The sequence below is a fragment of the Bos indicus genome, chromosome X, assembly GCF_029378745.1.
Source record: "Bos indicus isolate NIAB-ARS_2022 breed Sahiwal x Tharparkar chromosome X, NIAB-ARS_B.indTharparkar_mat_pri_1.0, whole genome shotgun sequence".
In the NCBI taxonomy this organism is placed as follows: domain Eukaryota; kingdom Metazoa; phylum Chordata; class Mammalia; order Artiodactyla; family Bovidae; genus Bos; species Bos indicus.
The window spans coordinates 112,990,605-113,008,078 of NC_091789.1; the positions used below are offsets into that span (position 1 = coordinate 112,990,605).

Consider the following 17,474-nt stretch of genomic DNA (forward strand, 5'->3'; position numbering starts at 1 on the left):
AACATCTGGAAGTTCACGGTTCACGTGAACACTGATTATGACCCATTAAATTGAGTCAAAAGTTTGAAACATGCTACTCTAGTTGATTGTTGCTACATGTGAGGGGTTTGGGATAGTGATGGAGAGGGGAAAAGGGGATGTGGTGAAGTGAATGTCTGAGATGGACCATGGACTTGTCCCATCTGAATATTTTGGCAAACATTTTCCTCCAGGACAAATACTAGTAATAAACATTGCATCCAACTTATTCCCCATGATTAGCAAAAAGTTTATTTAGATTGATCTTTCTGGCTCTCCTTGTTCCGCTCAGAACAAGCATCTTCTCTGTGTACTTCCCCCACCCCCTTTTCTTACCATTGGGCTTCAAAATATTTTTTATTTGACTGTGCTGGGTCTTTGTTGTGGCATGTGGAATCTTTAGTTGTGGCGTGTGGGATCTAGTTCCCTGACCAGGGATCAAACCTACGCCCCCTGCACTGTGAGAGTGGAGTTTTAGCCACTGGACCACCAGGGAAGTCCCACCCTTGGGCTTTTGTCTCTTGGTCTGCTCCTGATTTAGAAGTGTAAACTTCCAAGAAAGAGTTTCTCATTTACAGTGTCTGGCCCCTCTGTGTACTTGCTCCTATGTTTTGGAGTTGAATGATCTTGAAAAGCTAAATTTTCTCCTCTGCTCCCTTCCTTCAAAAATACACATTTATACACAACTCCTGGACATCTCTCCCCTGTCTTGAGACTTTGCCAGGACATAACAGAGCAAGTCTTCCTACCAGTCAGGCATGAAACTCACACCTGGGCTTCTTCAATCAATGGTCCCCGATATATTAGGACTTTCTGGGTAAGAAGCTCTTGGAAATTACCCATGTAGGAGAGAAGAGTTACCAGTCTACCCTCTGTCCACTCTTCTTCAGGTCTACTAAAATGTTTGAGCACTTGTATGTGTCAATAAGAGCCACAGAATGCGAGAGACTCAGGAATAATACTTCACAGAAGTAAAAAGAACTTTCTGTAGACCCCCATTTTGTAAGGATCTTTAGGACATGGAGATGCATAGAGAACCACAGGGGTTTTCCTGCCTCGAAGGCTAAACTATGGTAATATCTTGAAACTGAGAGTCACTTTTTCCTAAAGCAGATTTTATCATCTGATCATACGAATTCATAAACTAAACTTGACAGCAGTTTATTTTACTAGAGAGGATTGAGTATGTGACTTTTCCTGGTATTATTAAATTGAATGTATATATACATATATTGTTTCTAAATCATAAATCATTCAAGATGGTTTAGACATAGGAATTTAAAAACAAAACTTTGGTGGCATTAGGATTCCTAACTATGCTTAATGCTTTAAAAAAAATTATTGAAAAACATACCAGCCCAGATATGTTTGTCTTTTTTTTTTTTTTTTTTTTTTACCAGAAGCTCATTTACATGCATAGCAGCTCAAGGGGTGTGTGTGTGTGTGTGTGTGTGTGTGTGTGTGTGTTTGTGTTTGTGTTTGTGTGTGTGTGTGTGTGTGTTACTCAGTTGTGTCCAAATCTTTGTGACCGCATGGACTGTAGCCTGCCGGGCTCTTTTTGTCCATGGAATTCTCCAGGCAAGAATACTGGAGTGGGTTGCCATTCTTTTCTCCAGGGGATCTTCCCGACCAAGGAATCGAACCCAAGTCTCCTGCATTGCAGGTGGATTCTTTACCATCTGAGCTACCAGGGAAGCCCAGCAACTTAAGGTAGTAAAAGCCTAAAATAATATGTACTAAATCAAATAGAAAATGTGATTATGAACCATCAAATGAGGAGTTTGTAAAACAAACCAAGAATAATTGTTTGTTTGAGGCCAATTGCAGTATTTGAGTTTTAGGGAGATTCAGCTGCTATCTTACCTTGGTTCCCTAGAAGCAGAGCCTGTGACTTGCAGGGGGACTGCTCTCAGAGAAAAGCTGTCAGTGAGGAGGGGAAGGGAAAAAGACCCAATCAGGATACAGTCTCAGGTAAAATCTAGCACCACAAGGTGCTCAGGAGCATAAATCCTGCAGGTTTGTACTTCCACCACCACCCCCACCCCGCCTTTTTTTTGTTTTTAAACCAAATACTGCTTATATCAGAATTTGTATAGATTGCAATTTGGTCATGGCTTAGCTGGCTCAAGTTTTCTCAAGAGGTTCCAATCAAGTTGTTGCTTTGGCCTGAGGTTTCATCTGAAGGCTCGATGTGTGTGTGTTTCATCTGAAGGCTCGGTGTGTGTGTGTGTGTGTGTGTGTGTGTGTGTGTGTGTAGATCTTCCAACCTTATTCACATGACTATTGGCAGGCTTTGGTTCCTCACCACATGGGCTTCCTCACCACATGGGCTTCCTCATAGGACTCCATCATGACTCGGCAGCCAGCATACTCTGGGATGAATGACCCAAGAAATAACTGAGAGCATGTCCAAATGGAAACCACAGTCTTTTTATAAGTCCACCTCAGAAGAGATATGACATCCCTTCTGCCATATTCTTTTCATTAGAAGCAAAGTCAATAATTCCATTCCACATTTTAAAGGAGGGAGTTATACAAAGGAGTGAGTTCCTGGAGATAAGGGATCACTTGGAGGTTGCATGTCACAGTCTACCCTCTGGCACCCAATGATCCATGTCCTTGCCACATGTAAAATATACTCACCCCCTCCCAAGGTCCCTAAAAGTCTTATTCCATCGCAGCATCAGCTCAAAACCTTATTAAATGTACTAAAAGTTAGCAACTTCTCCCCAGAAAGTATATTCATGTACCAGACAGTATGTCCAATTACAAGAGGTTCACGGACTCCCGCAAAGCCCTTCCACTGATCCTCTAGGAGGCCAGGGCCTCAGATAAGAATCTCTACTGCAAACTGAATTTGATTTTCCCATTGACTTTCAGCCTACACTTGATGATGAAATTTATATTTACTATTAAATATGATGACTTCTGATAATAAAATTATATTTAGAATAAAGATGATGAGAAAACAAAAAGTTCTGACAAAACATTAAGAATGTATAGCTGTCTTCAAAAGAAGTTAAAAAAATAAACCCAACCCTTTGAACTAAAACTTTAACACAGAACCAGCAAATCTGTCAACTTGCATCATGTATCACAGTCAATAAAGGAATATGGTTTAGCAGATTGGCCACTTCTTCCATTGGTCTTGAATGCTCCCTGTATTCCCCACTGTCACAGTGAAAAAAAATTTTGGGGCGATGAGCACTCTAGTAGCCTTTTAAATCTAAATTCCTGGTGTAATTCTAATACGTATGATAGATATTTCTTAAAAATGAGTTTGTTGACTCAATGATATTAACTACCTAACAGGCCAGGAAGACCCTTCTTTGAACTTCATAAAAAAGGAGTGACTACTTCTTTGCAAATCTGTTAATTTAGATGAAGTTTCTGCAAGGACAGCAGAATTATAAATGGAATTGGCTCCAGGTATGGCTAAGGGACAGAATTGGACATGGCACCGAGCACCGAGTTTCTGATTTCTGAGCCAGTGTAGAATTTGTATTTGTGTGGAAGAAGCACTGAAGCATTTTTTCCAAAGAGTGGTCATGTGAACCATATGAGGACTTATTAATAGTTGCCATAATAAAACCTCAATTAACCAGAATTCTAAAGGGAACAGCCTTTTGTAAATAAAGAACAGTTTGCTAGGAAACCTCCCTCTCTCCCTGCCAACCTCTCTCTCTCTCTCTCTATTCCTTTCTATTTTAACCCTGTGGAAAATCTTTTTCTAATATGTGTGAATCTCCTTTGCTATTTTAGTAAGCTTTAGTGAGTACCATCTTCTGAACATAATTAGTCAGGGGGCTTCCCTGATAGCTCAGTTGGTAAAGAATCTGCCTGCAATGCAGGAGACCCTGGTTCGATTCCTGGGTCAGGAAGATCCACTGGAGAAGGCATAGGCTACCCACTCCAGTATTCTTGGGCTTCCCTTATGGCTCAGCTGGTAAAGAATCCACCTGCAATGTGGGAGACCTGGGTTTGATCCCTGGGTTGGGAAGATCCTCTGGAGAAGGGAAAGGCTACCCACTCCAATATTCTGGCCTGGAGAATTCCATGGACTATATATAGTCCATGGGGTCACAAAGAGTTGGATACAACTAAGTGACTTTCACTTTCACTTTGATCTTACTATATCCTTTATGACAACCATTTTGTAGACTGGTCATCATTTTTTATAGAAGTTGATATATGAGTTTAGGCTGAATATAAACTGGGAATTTGGGGGAATATCCATTTATTTTGTTTTCTCTGATCTCTTATCAATAATAGGCAGTAAATTCCCTGTTCATTTGTGAATCAGTTTGAATGCATTCAGCTTGCAAGTAACAAACAATGCTATTCATAGCAGTTTAAATTGAAAGGGCATTTAGTATTGACCTAGCAAAAAGTAGGGAATGGCAACCTACTCCAGTATTCTTGTTTAGAAAATCTCATGCACAGAGGAGCCTGGCATGCTACAGTCCATGGGATTGCAAAGAGTCGGATTCAACTGAGCGACTAAACAACAACAGACGTGAAGTATGGAGGTAAGATGTCTAGGGTTGATTTAGTAGGCCAATATAGTCATCACAGACCCCATATTCTTTTTATCCTTCCACTGTACCATCTTCAGCTGAAAATCTTAAGTCCTGAGACATCTTATCTCATGGTTACAAAGTGGCTGCTATAGCTTTAGGTATTTATCCTTACACAGTCGCTCCCAAAGAAGGAAAAGAGAAACGAGGGCAAAATTATCTTCTCTCTGTGGCTTCTCTCCTTTATCAGGGAGAAAGTCTTTCCCATAAACCTTGTTCTCCTTAAGCAGACTTCTTTGTGGTTGTCATCTGCCAATGCCAGCTTTCTTGCCTATCTCTGCAACATTTATTGGCAAAGAGGAATTTCTGACTTACAGTCATCATGGCTCAAGGTAGAAAGAGATTAATTAGTGGGTTGTAATCTAAATGGGGCTTCCCAGGTGGCACTGTAGTAAAGAATTTGCCTGCCAGTGCAGGGGACACAGGAGAAGCAAGTTTTATCCCTGGGTCGGGAAGATCCCCTGGAGGAGGACATGGCAACCCACTATAGTATTCTTGCCTGGGAAATCCCATGGACAGAGACGCCTGGCGAGCTACAGTCCATGGGGTCACAAAGAGTTGGACAGGACTGAGCATGTATGCACAGTCTAAATGGAGGTGGATGTACCATTATAAGTGAGTTACTAATCAAAGTAATCTCTGCCAGGATTCTGAATTGACATCTTCTGAACTGTCTGCCTTGCGGTCTCTAAGTAAAATCAGTAGTGAGAATGCCTGGTTTCAGGTTTGAGTACCTATCCAAAGAAACCAATGAACAGAAGAGCTGCTTTACTGTGCCCGGGAGACTGCTTTCTTGTGGGTGATGATGCAAACCATCCTTATATCTCCTTTTAGCTCATTATAAAGACTTGTCTCATGGTGTAACCTAGAGGGCTCCTTTCTCTAGGCAAACATCTACCACTTTTCAAATGACACCAGAGTTGAGCTTGTCATCTTAAGTTGAATGTGTGGTTTAACAATGCATGTGGTTTATCCCTGACACCCCTGGAGGCAGGGTCAAGGCTCCCTGTGGGAGTTATGTGTGCAGGTGAAGGCAAATGGAGAAAACTTGTATATGGAGTTATCATATATATACATGCATATATGTATTTACAAATTTTACATAATGATATGCTCAATGAAGAAAACATGAAAGGAAAAAAAAAGAATGGAAATTTTCACTCTAATTCTGCTGCTCCAACATGGAGGTTTATGGTGTATTCTTTCAGCCCCCTTTCCCATTTCTTTCTTTTCTCCCTCCTTTTCTCTCTCCCTCTCTTCCTTTTAAAACATGGCAAAATATTTCAAATATAAGCAAAGTATTCACAATCTATATTCAACTGATGTTAATATTTTCCCACATTTACTTCAGATATTTTATAAGAACTGAGACATCAGTGGCTCCTCGTGTATGCATTTGGCTTTCTTCTCCTTCCTCCCTGCCCTGAGGAAGCCATTAATATAAAGTTGATGTATATCTTTCCAATCCATTTTAGCGCATATCTCTAGAAAACATATTGTATTATATTCTGCATTTAAAAATTTTGTATACTTAATCTCATGCTGTATTTATCATACAACTTGCTTTTTTTTAAAACCATACATTGTTTTGAGATTTCATCTTGTTTTGTGTGGATCAAGTTCACTCATTTGAACTTTTACAGCTTCTTATCGTATGAATAATACACCTCCATCTATTTCTAGGAATGGTTGTATACATCTGTTTTTACTAATGGCAATGCTGCAGGGAACCTTCTAGCACATGGCTACTCCTGCCTTATGCCAAAATTCCTGAGGCGTATGTCTAGAAATGGAAGGGCTGATTTGAAGGATAGTTTCAAATGAAGTGCAAAGTTTTTCCAGCCTACTTGTACAATTGTATTTCTACCAATGGAACTTGCGAGTGTCTGTTTCATGACAGCCTTGACAGTTAAATTGTTGCCAATCTCCTGAGTATAAATTGGTATCTTGATATATATTATCCTGAATACCAGTGAGCTTGAAGATTTTTTTATATTAACATTCTAATGGTATTTGCTTCAAATTCAGTTCATTTTTTTTTCTACAAAACTTCTAATCATTTTTGTCATTTTTTCCCATTGGACTATCTTCTTTATATATCCTGAATAATAATTCTGCATTATATACATTCTGAATATTTTTTCCCAGACTGGGTCTTGTCTTTAAACTTTATGTGTCTTTTATTGCATAGGAGTTTTATATTTTTGTGTAGTGAAATGTAGCCATATTTTTCTTTATGGGTTATGGTCTGTGAGTTTTGTTTGATAGCTTTCCCTACCTCATGTTTATGCAGATATTTCTCATTTTCCTCAAAATTTTGGCTTTCCAATTTAGGTCTATAAACTGTTTGGAAATTATTTTTTGGTTTGGCGTAAGATAGGATTCTTAGTTTTTATTTTTCTTTGTATATGATTTATAGCCAATTAATCTCAGCATATTTATTGACCTTTCCCCCCACTGATTAGTAATCCCACTTTATCATATTACAAATTTGACATATATATGTGTCATATAACAAATTTAACATATGTATGTGACATATAGAATACATGACATATTCTATATGATATATATAGAATATATAATGTCATTATATATATATATATAATATATACATATGTGTATGCTAAGTCACCTCAGTTGTGTCTGAGTCTGTGCAACCCTAAGGACTGTAGTCCACCAGGCTCCTCTGTCCATAGGGATTCTCCAGGCAAGAATGCTGGACTGGGTTGCTCTGCCCTCCTCCAGGGGATTTTCCTGACCACAGATCAAACCTGCACATCTTACATCTCCTGCACTGGCAGGCAGGTTCTTTACCACTAGCGCCACCTGGAAAGACATATATATGTGTGTGTGTGTGTGTGTGTATTCAGTTTCATACTTCATCCTGTATATAGTTTGCAGTATCTGCTTTCCTGCTGAGTTATATTTCACACATATTTTCCAGACTTGATTAGTGGCTATAAAATAGTTTGTTGATATAAGATAATTTGCTCATGCCCTATTGTTAGGTGTTTAACTTTTCACTATATTAAACAACATGTGATGACTCTGTCTTAGAGTACTGCTGTCCTGGCAAAGTGGAGCTGTGCACCCTAGGTGCCCTATCTCTCCAGTAGGTCTCAGTCTGGTCCCATCTCTATGGAGGGTCCCTTCTTTGAGTTAACACATCTCCAGTTGATTCTCTGCGAGTGTTCTTGTGATGGTCACAGACATGCATTGATCCGATGTGCCTTCAAAAGGACTGATTGTCTCAGCTGGGGGTAATGCTGTTCTCAGACACCTGTCAGCTTTCTGTCCCTTAAGAGCTTGCCTCAGCCGTTGGGAGTGCTTCACCCAAGTTCATGTCCTCAAGGTGGGCCATATCCAATGGCTGATGGAAATAGGGATAAAAGGGTACAGCCATTTTAGTCCAACATCAGAAGCTGTCAGGCTTCCCCAGTGGCTCAGTGGTAAAGAAACCGCCTGCAATGTGGGAGCCACAGGAGACGTGGGTACGATCCCTGGGTTGGGGAGATTCCCTAGAGGAGGGCACGGCAACCCACTCCAGTATTCTTGCCTGAAGAATCCCATGGACAGAGGAACCTGAAGGGCTACAGTCCATGGGGTCACAAAGAGTTGGACACAGCTGAAGCGACTTAGCACGCATGCATGCACAGAAGCTGTCACTGGGCTGCCTTTAAAGCTTGACTTCTCCCTCTCTCCAAACATACTTCCTTCTTATCCCTTTCAGAGGTGTGGATCCCTAATAAACACTGCATGTACTAAACTCCATCTTGTAAGGTATTATACCTCCCAAAGAGCCCAACCTGTGGCAGTTGTCTTTTCTGCTTAGAGCCAAGAATCAGTGCAGATCCTCTTACTGCCTAGATAGATTATATGGAGGCCAGGGTGACTTGGAAAGAGGGAACTGCTCTTAATATGAGACATCTCTCGCAACGCTGAGAAATGTGCCATATGGAGTTGGAGAATTCACCAGTTCTGGAAGACTTCCAGTTCAACTCTGATTCTGGGGGAAGGGAGCACAGTAGGAGGGGAGGGACAGTAAGTTCTTAAAAGCTTCTGATCCGTTCAAAACATATTTTGGAAACTACACTTCTTTGCATTAAGTGAATAATAAATAAAATTTATTTTCCATTATGAAAGTAACATATGTTTATAATGGAACATTTAGAAGAGAAGAAAGAAGAGCATCCAGTCATCAAAGACTCTTTTCCATGCATTGTTTGTTTTGAATTTGTTTTACATTATTATAAATCATACCATTTATATAATTTTGTTACAGCACATTTTTCACTTAATATTACAACCTAAGCCTTTTCTATTTTATTTAACCCATTATAAACATCATAATGACTACATTATATTATATCCAGTAAATGTACTTTGGTTTATTTAACTTTAATATTGACTGTTTGGTCAGTTTATAGTCTTTTTCTATTTTAAATGATGTTGCAAAGAAATCTTTGTAAATTCTTTTAATTTTTTAAAATTGGAGTGTAGTTGATTTACAGTGTTGTGTTAGTTTCAGGTGTACAACAAATGCAAATTCTTTTTCTATATTTAATATTATTTCTTTGGGATAGATTCCCAGAAGGGGAATCACTGAATCAAGGGATTTGAATATAGGCTTCTCATTCATTGCTAGATTGCTTTCCTGAAGAGTTTTGTGTTCATTTTTTGATACAGAATAAGGACCAGTTGATGTAATTTTATACCTGTCTGGGTGGTCAGAGACCAGGTAAAGAAACCTGAAGCAGAACTGGGCTTCTCTCATTGGGAAAGTCCTTTCCAAATGGACATGGTCTGGCCTTCATCACTTTTAATTTCCACTCACCATCTCTCATCCAGGATACAAGTAGAGCAGGACCATTATTCGATTCTCTTTTCCTCTTTGGAGCTTTGAATAAACTTATAAAAGAGAATGTTCTTACCTGTGATGGTTGCAGTCCCTGCTGGTAAATGTGTGATCAAGATGTTGCTAATTCAACAGTCAGTGATCAGAAGAGAAAGACGAGAGGGAGAGATCTCTAAATTGAAGATTATTGCTTTGAAGTTTGGGGCCTGGTGCTGCTCTAAAGGTTAAGAATCACCATTCACTGAAATTCAACAGTTAACATTTGAAAAATGATTCAGTTCCAACTTCCAAGTGAGTTTAAATTTTTAAATTAAACACAGACTTTCTCTCTGAGGTTGTGGTTTTCAAGGGTAGCAGGATTCATCAAGAAATTTGATTTTAGCCATGCCTGGGTGAGAGATTTTGAACAAACATCCATGTCATCAATTTCAGCCCTCATTTCCTACAGATACTAAGGCAGCTTTGAACTTTTGTCATCAAGACATTTGATTTGCCTCCTTATCCTCCACCCAAGTTTGTTTCACAAGATGGACTTATTTTCAGATTATTTTTATAAAGAAAATAAAAATAACACCCAGTTCTTTTAATAAACACCCAGTTCCACCAGGTTTTCTTTGACTGCTGGAGAAACTCTGGGCTGTGCCTGAGTCACACACATTTTACTGTGTCTCTGCTGGCATGAGATTCATATTCATTGGCGTCTTTTCAGAGTGAAGTTGACTTGCTCTCAATCCCGAGTCCAGAATTCCAGTGGACACATGGTGATTCCCAAACCATTGCAGGCTCCTTTTGACAGGCTCTGGCAATCTCAGTCCAGCTGGGTTCACTCTGAGCGGTCCCCTGTCCCTTTGTGAATGGCCACAGAAGCTTTCACTCTTGCTCTGCGTTCTAATAGCCCCTCTTGCATGGACTGTGCCAAAGCAGTGCTTCAAAATATTCGTCCATATCGTGTGGCTTTTCTTGCTGCAGTTTCTGTTCTTTTTTATTGTAGGATCTGGAGATTCACCGCTAGAAGATGATGAAGTCGTGTATTCAGACGCTAAATATAAAGGTGAATGCTTTGCTTATGTGCTAATGAAGACCTGCTGATGCCAGGAGAACTTTCCCTCTTGCCCTGCAGAACCGATTATAATAAAGTGACCAGACAACACATTTTCACTTGTAATTGCCTGTCCAGAAAAGAAAATGTTTAAAAAGTAACATGCATATGCTCCCATTTGAAAGAAAATACAGAAAAAAACAAATGAAAGAAAACTAAAAGCATTTGAAAATCTCTGAAGTGCTGCCCTTCAGCACCCCAGTGGTCATTTTATTCTCATCAATTTCTTTACTATCCTTACTTCTGCAAAGCCAAGCTCTAGCTGATGAAAGTGAAAATCAAGCCATGAGTTCTACCTAATTCATACATTACAGCCAGACTTATCCTGAGTAAACCTTCCAAGGTCAAATCTGGACCCAGTGCTGCTAATGTACTGAGATGAATGGAGAATGAGAAAACTTGATTTTCATAAGCTCGTTTCATTGTGCTCTTCCTGAGTGTGGCTTGGCTCCTGAAATGATGAGTTAAGTGTGTTGACCAATGAAACTTTAATGATAAAGAATTCCATCTCTACACATTTTCAGCAATCTACCCATTCCAGCAGGTATAAAAAGCCTAATCAAGAACCTTCTATGCAGGCTCAGGTAAGTATGTCCATAAATATTTCCTACCAGTGAGTTGTTTCTCTGAAACTTGAGTCCTGAGAAAAGTGAAGGTAAATTTAGATTATTCCTTGCTGAATCCAGTTCCTTTTACATTTGAGAAATAATTTGAATAAAATTGCTTAATAAAGTTCCATCATGGCTTTTTGTCCAGGAAATTTGTCTATATTTTGGCAAGAGCACTCCCCTGATCTGTCATGATGTATCTAACTTATAGGAAGATCAGGGTAGTACTGGCCATTCTTTGGTTGGAGAAAGTCCTTCAGTTGTTTTCTACACAAGTGAACAACCTTTCTAATATAATGACTGGTACCTATGTCCAGGTGTGTTTCCTACTGTATTCCATGTTTGCTTATGACCTGTGAGTACAAATACTTATTCCTATCCATAGCTCCTGTATTATTGCCTCAGGAATTAACCAATCAAAGCACAGACTTGTTAATGAGTTGTTTGGAGTAAGGTGGTTTTCCTATTCATAACATTAATTGATTGAGAGTTTTTTAAAAAATCTTCCTAAAACACATGCGTGCCCATGTGACCCTTCACATGTACAAGAGCCATTGTGTAGTGCCCTTGGATCATTGTTCCCAGTCTTCATCCTCCCTTCACAGCATTGGATGTATGGAAGGTAGACCAGATGGCCAAAATATGTGCCTGCCCTAGAATTCACCTCAAATGTTTAAGAATATATACTTCTTAGGGAATTGTTTTCATTGTCAGTTATTTTTAAATTCTAAAACTTAGAGGCAAACCATTATTCACCAGGGGGTTAGTTGTAGATCCTCAGGCCCCTACACAGTGTCTGGCACAGAGTATGTACTCAGTGTTTTTGGAATTAAATTTATGATATAAATCATAATGTATAAAAGAAAGAAGATATGAAATGTAACCAACACTTAATGTGGCAAGCCTTGCTTTTGATTCTTTTACTTGGAATACCATTCTGTCTTCACACTAATGGAGGGGAGGGGGAAGACATGTAGAGATATGATATTGTTGCTTATTTACAGATGAAGAAAACACAGATTAGAGAGGGGAGGTGACTTGCCCAGACTCACACAGTTAGCAAAGATTATGTTTGGGTCTAAACTCCAGATGTTTTAGCTCAACATCCAGAGTTTACTAGTGGTTCGTCAGTCTGCTACATGATACTGCTTACCCCCAGGAACTCCACAATGGCCCAGGGAGATGAGAAAGCTTTCCAGAAGAATCAATTTTAGGTCTCTTCCTAAATAAACTGTCTTAATTGAAGCAGCATAAGAGCGTCCTTTCTGTAAATCTCTATTTTAAACATTTTGCTAATTCACTTTTTTAAACATTTATTTTAAAAATTATTTTTAAAAATTAATTTTTATTGGAGCACAGTTAATTTATGAAGTTGATTTGTTTTCCACTGTACAGCAAAGTGAATCATTTAATACACACGTACTTCATGGTATTTGCATGCACTTCAAATTCAAGTCACTCAGTGACTTTTTCATTACTGTCGCTGCAGGGCTGTTAAAATGTCAAAATACCTTCCAAAGATTTGTCTTGGGAAGTAATCCAAAAGAAAATCGTTTTGAAAAAAAAAATAAAAACAAGATTCTTTCCCCCACATGTTGAGAACAGCACAGCTTTTGGATAGGTAGCCAGCACTGTTTTTTAGCTGTGTGAAGGCTCAGAATATCTTAATTAAAAAAAAAACTGCTAATGGCCTGGTTGTACTGAAATATGTGAATTTGTGATACATGTATATGCCCATCATTCTGTAATGTACCTGCTAGCCTTAAACATTTGTCCTGGGCACAGTTGTGGAAAAGACAACCGCAATATGTGTGCTAAGCATTGTGGATCTGCTGCCTGACATTAATTTACTCTAAGACCCTGTACTTCCTAACCTCACATCAAAGTCCAAAGGCTGGAGGATGTGAGTGTTTTCAACATTTGAGTGAATAATGAGTAGAGAATTGGATGCCCTTCCAGGTTGTAAATCTGTGGAATTATGATTGGGACCCATAATGTAAAAAGGATTTGCCTTTAGCTGGAAGGATTATGAGAGACTACACAAAGTTATCAGTCAGAAGGAGTAAGGAGGTAGGCGTGGGTGTGAGATGGGTAGGAGGGCAGAGAGGCATAATTTGAATTTGAATCTGAATCATACAACTGCAAAGCTAGATGGGACTTTTTTTGGACATTTTCAAACTGGTATAAAATTTGATCAGAATAAAAATAAACATTGTATTGGGTTGCCCAAAAAGTTCATTCAAGTTTTTCTGTACCATCTTAGAGAAAAACCCAAATGAACATTTTGTCCAATGCAATAGATGGGACTTCTAAAATAATTTCATCTGATTCCTTACTTGTGTAGGTTAGGAACCTGAGTCCCTGAAAAGTGTTTTGAATTACTAGGAGATGATTGAGTTAGATAATATGAGCCCAGTCCTCTTGACTTTGCCCAGTATCTAACATACGCTACTGCTGCTGCTGCTGCTAAGTCACTTCAGTCGTGTCCGACTCTGTGTGACCCCATAGACGGCAGCCCACCAGGCTCCCTCGTCCCTGGGATTCTCCAGGCAAAAACACTGGAGTGGGTTGCCATTTCCTTCTCCAATGCATGAAAGTGAAAAGTGAAAGTGAAATTGCTCAGTTGTGTCAGACTCTTTGTGACCCCATGGACTGCAGCCTACCAGGCTCCTCCATCCATGGTGTTTTCCAGGCAAGAGTACCATATGCTACTAGCTCACGGTTTTCATCACCTCCCTCTGGGTCTCCCGTATTCCTTCTCACCTCATCACCCTTCTGCCCAGTTGGGGATTTCATTTGCTCTCTCTGGAGCCCAGTTCTCAGTCCAGGATTTCAGTTTGGCCTGTGAGATTGTGACAAAAGGGCAGTGAAGGGGACCAGTTGGCAGGAGAAGAGGCTAGAACTAGAGAAGCACAGAAGCGTTGCAGTCCAGAAGGGGAACTTAGAGGAAGTGAAGTAGTGGGAGAGTTAGGGAAAGGGGGCGGGGAAAAGAGGACAAAGACAAAGAGGTAAGGCCACAGATGACTTTTAAGATCTAACACTGTGGAAGTCCTTTGTGGACTATACAAAGTGCTTCTTTGAGCTTTAAAACACTAAGTACATTTTGGAGATTCCTTGTGGGTGGTCTTTCTTATTACAGTTAGAAAAGAAAGGCAGAAATAGGGAGGGAGAAATATACATCACTTCTAGTAGTGATAGAAACCAATAGGTTCCAAGTCTTGGAGTGGCATCTATGGATTTTTTCAGAATTTATGGTAAGGACTTTTGATTATAGAAGAAATATCCACAGCTTGGCAGTACTAAGCAAACATACCCCCAAAGGCTTTTCATTTATCTGTGATCTTGAAATCTCTTAATTTCGTGGCTTACCGGGACCATCACCAAAGAAAGAACTGAAACATTTAAAATCAGTTCAAAAATTATTTTATACTTAGAAGAAAATACTGGAGATAGTCTGTTGTTTTGTACTTCAGGGTCAGATTTTTCTCATTTTAAAATGTTAGCACATACAGACTGGATGTGTAAACCCCAGAGGAAGGAAACTTCATTCCAGAAAGGGCTGGAGGCCTGGTGTAAGCTCCTGCAAGTCTGTATCCACGTGGTCAAACTTAATCAACTCTAGACTGAGCCTGGGACAACACTTCTCCCAAGGAAGTCCAGGAAATACTGCTTGAGTCTCTACCTTAGCACCCATTTGAAGCTGCCTGCAAAGCATAATATGATGAAAATATTAGCCAAAGGCGATGTCAAAGCACATAAGTTTTAAAAAAAGGAAAACAGTCTATGCACGAGACCTGGACAGGAAGGACTGTTGATTTTCATGGTTGAGCAGCAGCCAGAAATACAAGTCAAATAGGGAGTTTCCTGCGTGGCCACATGATGGCGCACGAACCTCACTCACTGACAGCTCAGGTGCTAGGGGGAAAGTGAGGAGCATGGCGGCAGCGGGGAGGGGATACCTGTTCAGGGTATGGAGAACCCGACAGACTTGAGGGAGCTCGTCTCTGGTCCCCACTGATGTGTAGTGGGCACTGTAGGAACTTTCCAGGAGCTAGTCTTGTCCTGCTAATTTTATGGCTTTCAGCGAGCACCTACTAAAGGCCCAGGGAGAAGTTCTAAAGTATGTGTCGCCCTAAGCTGTACTCTGGTCAACTACAAGACTGAAATCAAAACACCCTGGAGCTTTGCCGTTGGAGAAGGGTGTCATCTCTTACCTGAAGGGGGCTTAACTGCAGACATCTGAAAAGGGAGGTTGCTTCCCAATGGGGAGTCCCTGTTCTGTGACTTTAAGCCCAAATTATATCCTGTGGCAAAACCCTGGAAATTGTTGCTGTAGCCACACTCATTAAGATGGGATTATGTGTTTTTATAGCAACTATGATACAAACTTGGAAAAAAAATCTAAATTGACCAATTATTAACTCCCTGCCGTCATATATGGATGGTTGGGGTTAGAGTTCATAATGGTAACAGTTGCTCTCAAGAGAATTCTGTCTCTAGTCAAGGGAAATATTCAAAAGAACAAGCATTCATTGAGCATTTACTATGTGCTAGACACTGTGCTAGTTGCTTACTATGCATTTTTTTCAGTCCTTATAAGAGTCCTATGACATAGTTAGGAGTATCCACTCAGAGAGGTTAAGTAATTTGTCCAATATCACACAGCCACCAATGGAGGAACCTAGACCCATACTTAGATATATCTGACACCTAGTCCCGTGATCATAACCTCCCCACCCAGAGATACCTTATAAGACATGGGGCACTATTTGGAGGTCCAACATCTGGAATGCAGCCAGTCAGGGACTTCGAGACTGAAAAAGACACATTTTCTGAAGATGTCATTTTCTGTTTCTCCTTTTCCTTTGTTTCTGCTCCCTGTAGACATCCCGTGGTGCTCCCCCATCAAGGTGAAGTACGGGGATGTGTACTGCAGGGCCCCTCAAGGAGGATACTACAAAACAACCCTGGGAACCAGGTGTGACATCCGCTGCCAGAAGGGCTATGAGCTGCAGGGTTCTCCCCAGGTGATCTGCCAGTCAAACAAACGGTGGTCGGACAAGGTCATCTGCAAGCGTGAGTAGCCTGGCCCCGTGTGGGAGACCTCAGGGCCAATCAGGGCCAAAGTTCTTCTTTTGTTTATTTGTTTTAAAGATTTTTTTTAACGTGGACCATTTTTGTTGTTATTTGGCTTTTTCGTTATTTGGTTTTGTTTATTTGGCTGTGTTGCAGTATGTGAGATCTAGTTCCCTGACTAGACCTGCTTCCCAGGGATTGAACCTGGGCCTCCTGCATTGGAAGCATGGAGTCTTAGCCTCTGGACCTGATGGTGGACCATTTTTAACATCTTTACTGAATTTGCTACAGTATTGCTTCTGTTTTCTGTTTTGGTTTTTTTGCCCCAAGACGTGGGATCTTGGCTCCCCACCCAGGGGCTGAACCTGCACCCCCTGCATTGGAAGGTGAAGTCTTAACCCCTGGACTGCCAGGGAAGTCCTGGGGCCTAAGTTCTTTTGCTCTGAGATCAAGGATTTTTACTGAATGTTTTGTGGGCTGTGATGAGAAAAACTCCTTTGTGAGCAGAAGCCAATGTGTTCCTAAAATGTGGCAGAAGATGACACATTTCAGACAGAGGAGTGTGATTGTCTGTTTGGAAAGGGGGTGAGAACAGAGGTTTGTTTTGCACTATATTATGTCTGTTTAATGAGTGCTGGACCCTGGAAAGGTGTTGGGGATTGAGAAACAAGACACATTCTACCATCAAGGGCCATCTGCCATCAGGGGTCTCACGGAACAGCATCAGAGACAGCAGGCAGAGGAGTAAACCACAGCATAAGTGCAAGAATGGTGCTCTGGCCCACTTCCAAGCTCCTGCTTTATGGGAGGCAAATGGTGATTGCAGCCATGAAATTAAAAGACTCTTGCTCCTTGAAGGAAAAGCTATGACCAACCTAGACAGCATATTAAAAAGCAGAGACATTACTTCACTGACAAAGGTCTGTCTAGTCAAGGCTATGGTTTTTCCAGTAGTCATGCATGGATGTGAGACTTGGACTATAAAGAAAGCTGAGCACCAAAGAATTGATGCTTTTGAACCGTGGTGTTGGAGAAGACTCTTGAGAGTCCCTTGGACTTCAAGGAGATCAAACCAGTCAATCCTAAAGAAAATCACTTGTGAATATTGAAGGACTGATGCTGAAGCTCCAATACTTTGGCCACCTGATGCTAAAAGCCAACTCATTAGAAACGACTCTGATGCTGGGAAACATTGAAGGCAGGAGGAGAAGGGGAGGACAGAGGATGAGATAGCTGGA

At 40.4% G+C, this 17,474-nt stretch overlaps 1 protein-coding gene across 2 annotated transcripts in view; it reads left to right on the forward strand.

Moving 5' to 3' along the window:
• SRPX (sushi repeat containing protein X-linked) overlaps positions 1–17,474 on the forward strand; it is a 141,762-nt gene that overhangs the window by 49,224 nt on the left and 75,064 nt on the right. The window contains exons 2-3 of one of the 2 annotated variants that reach the window (XM_019956343.2): positions 10,445–10,504; positions 16,045–16,236. In XM_019956343.2, the coding sequence (XP_019811902.2) occupies positions 10,445–10,504; positions 16,045–16,236 (252 nt within the window). The remainder of the gene's footprint in view (positions 1–10,444; positions 10,505–16,044; positions 16,237–17,474) is intronic. The other variant, XM_019956346.2, reaches the window with a different exon arrangement.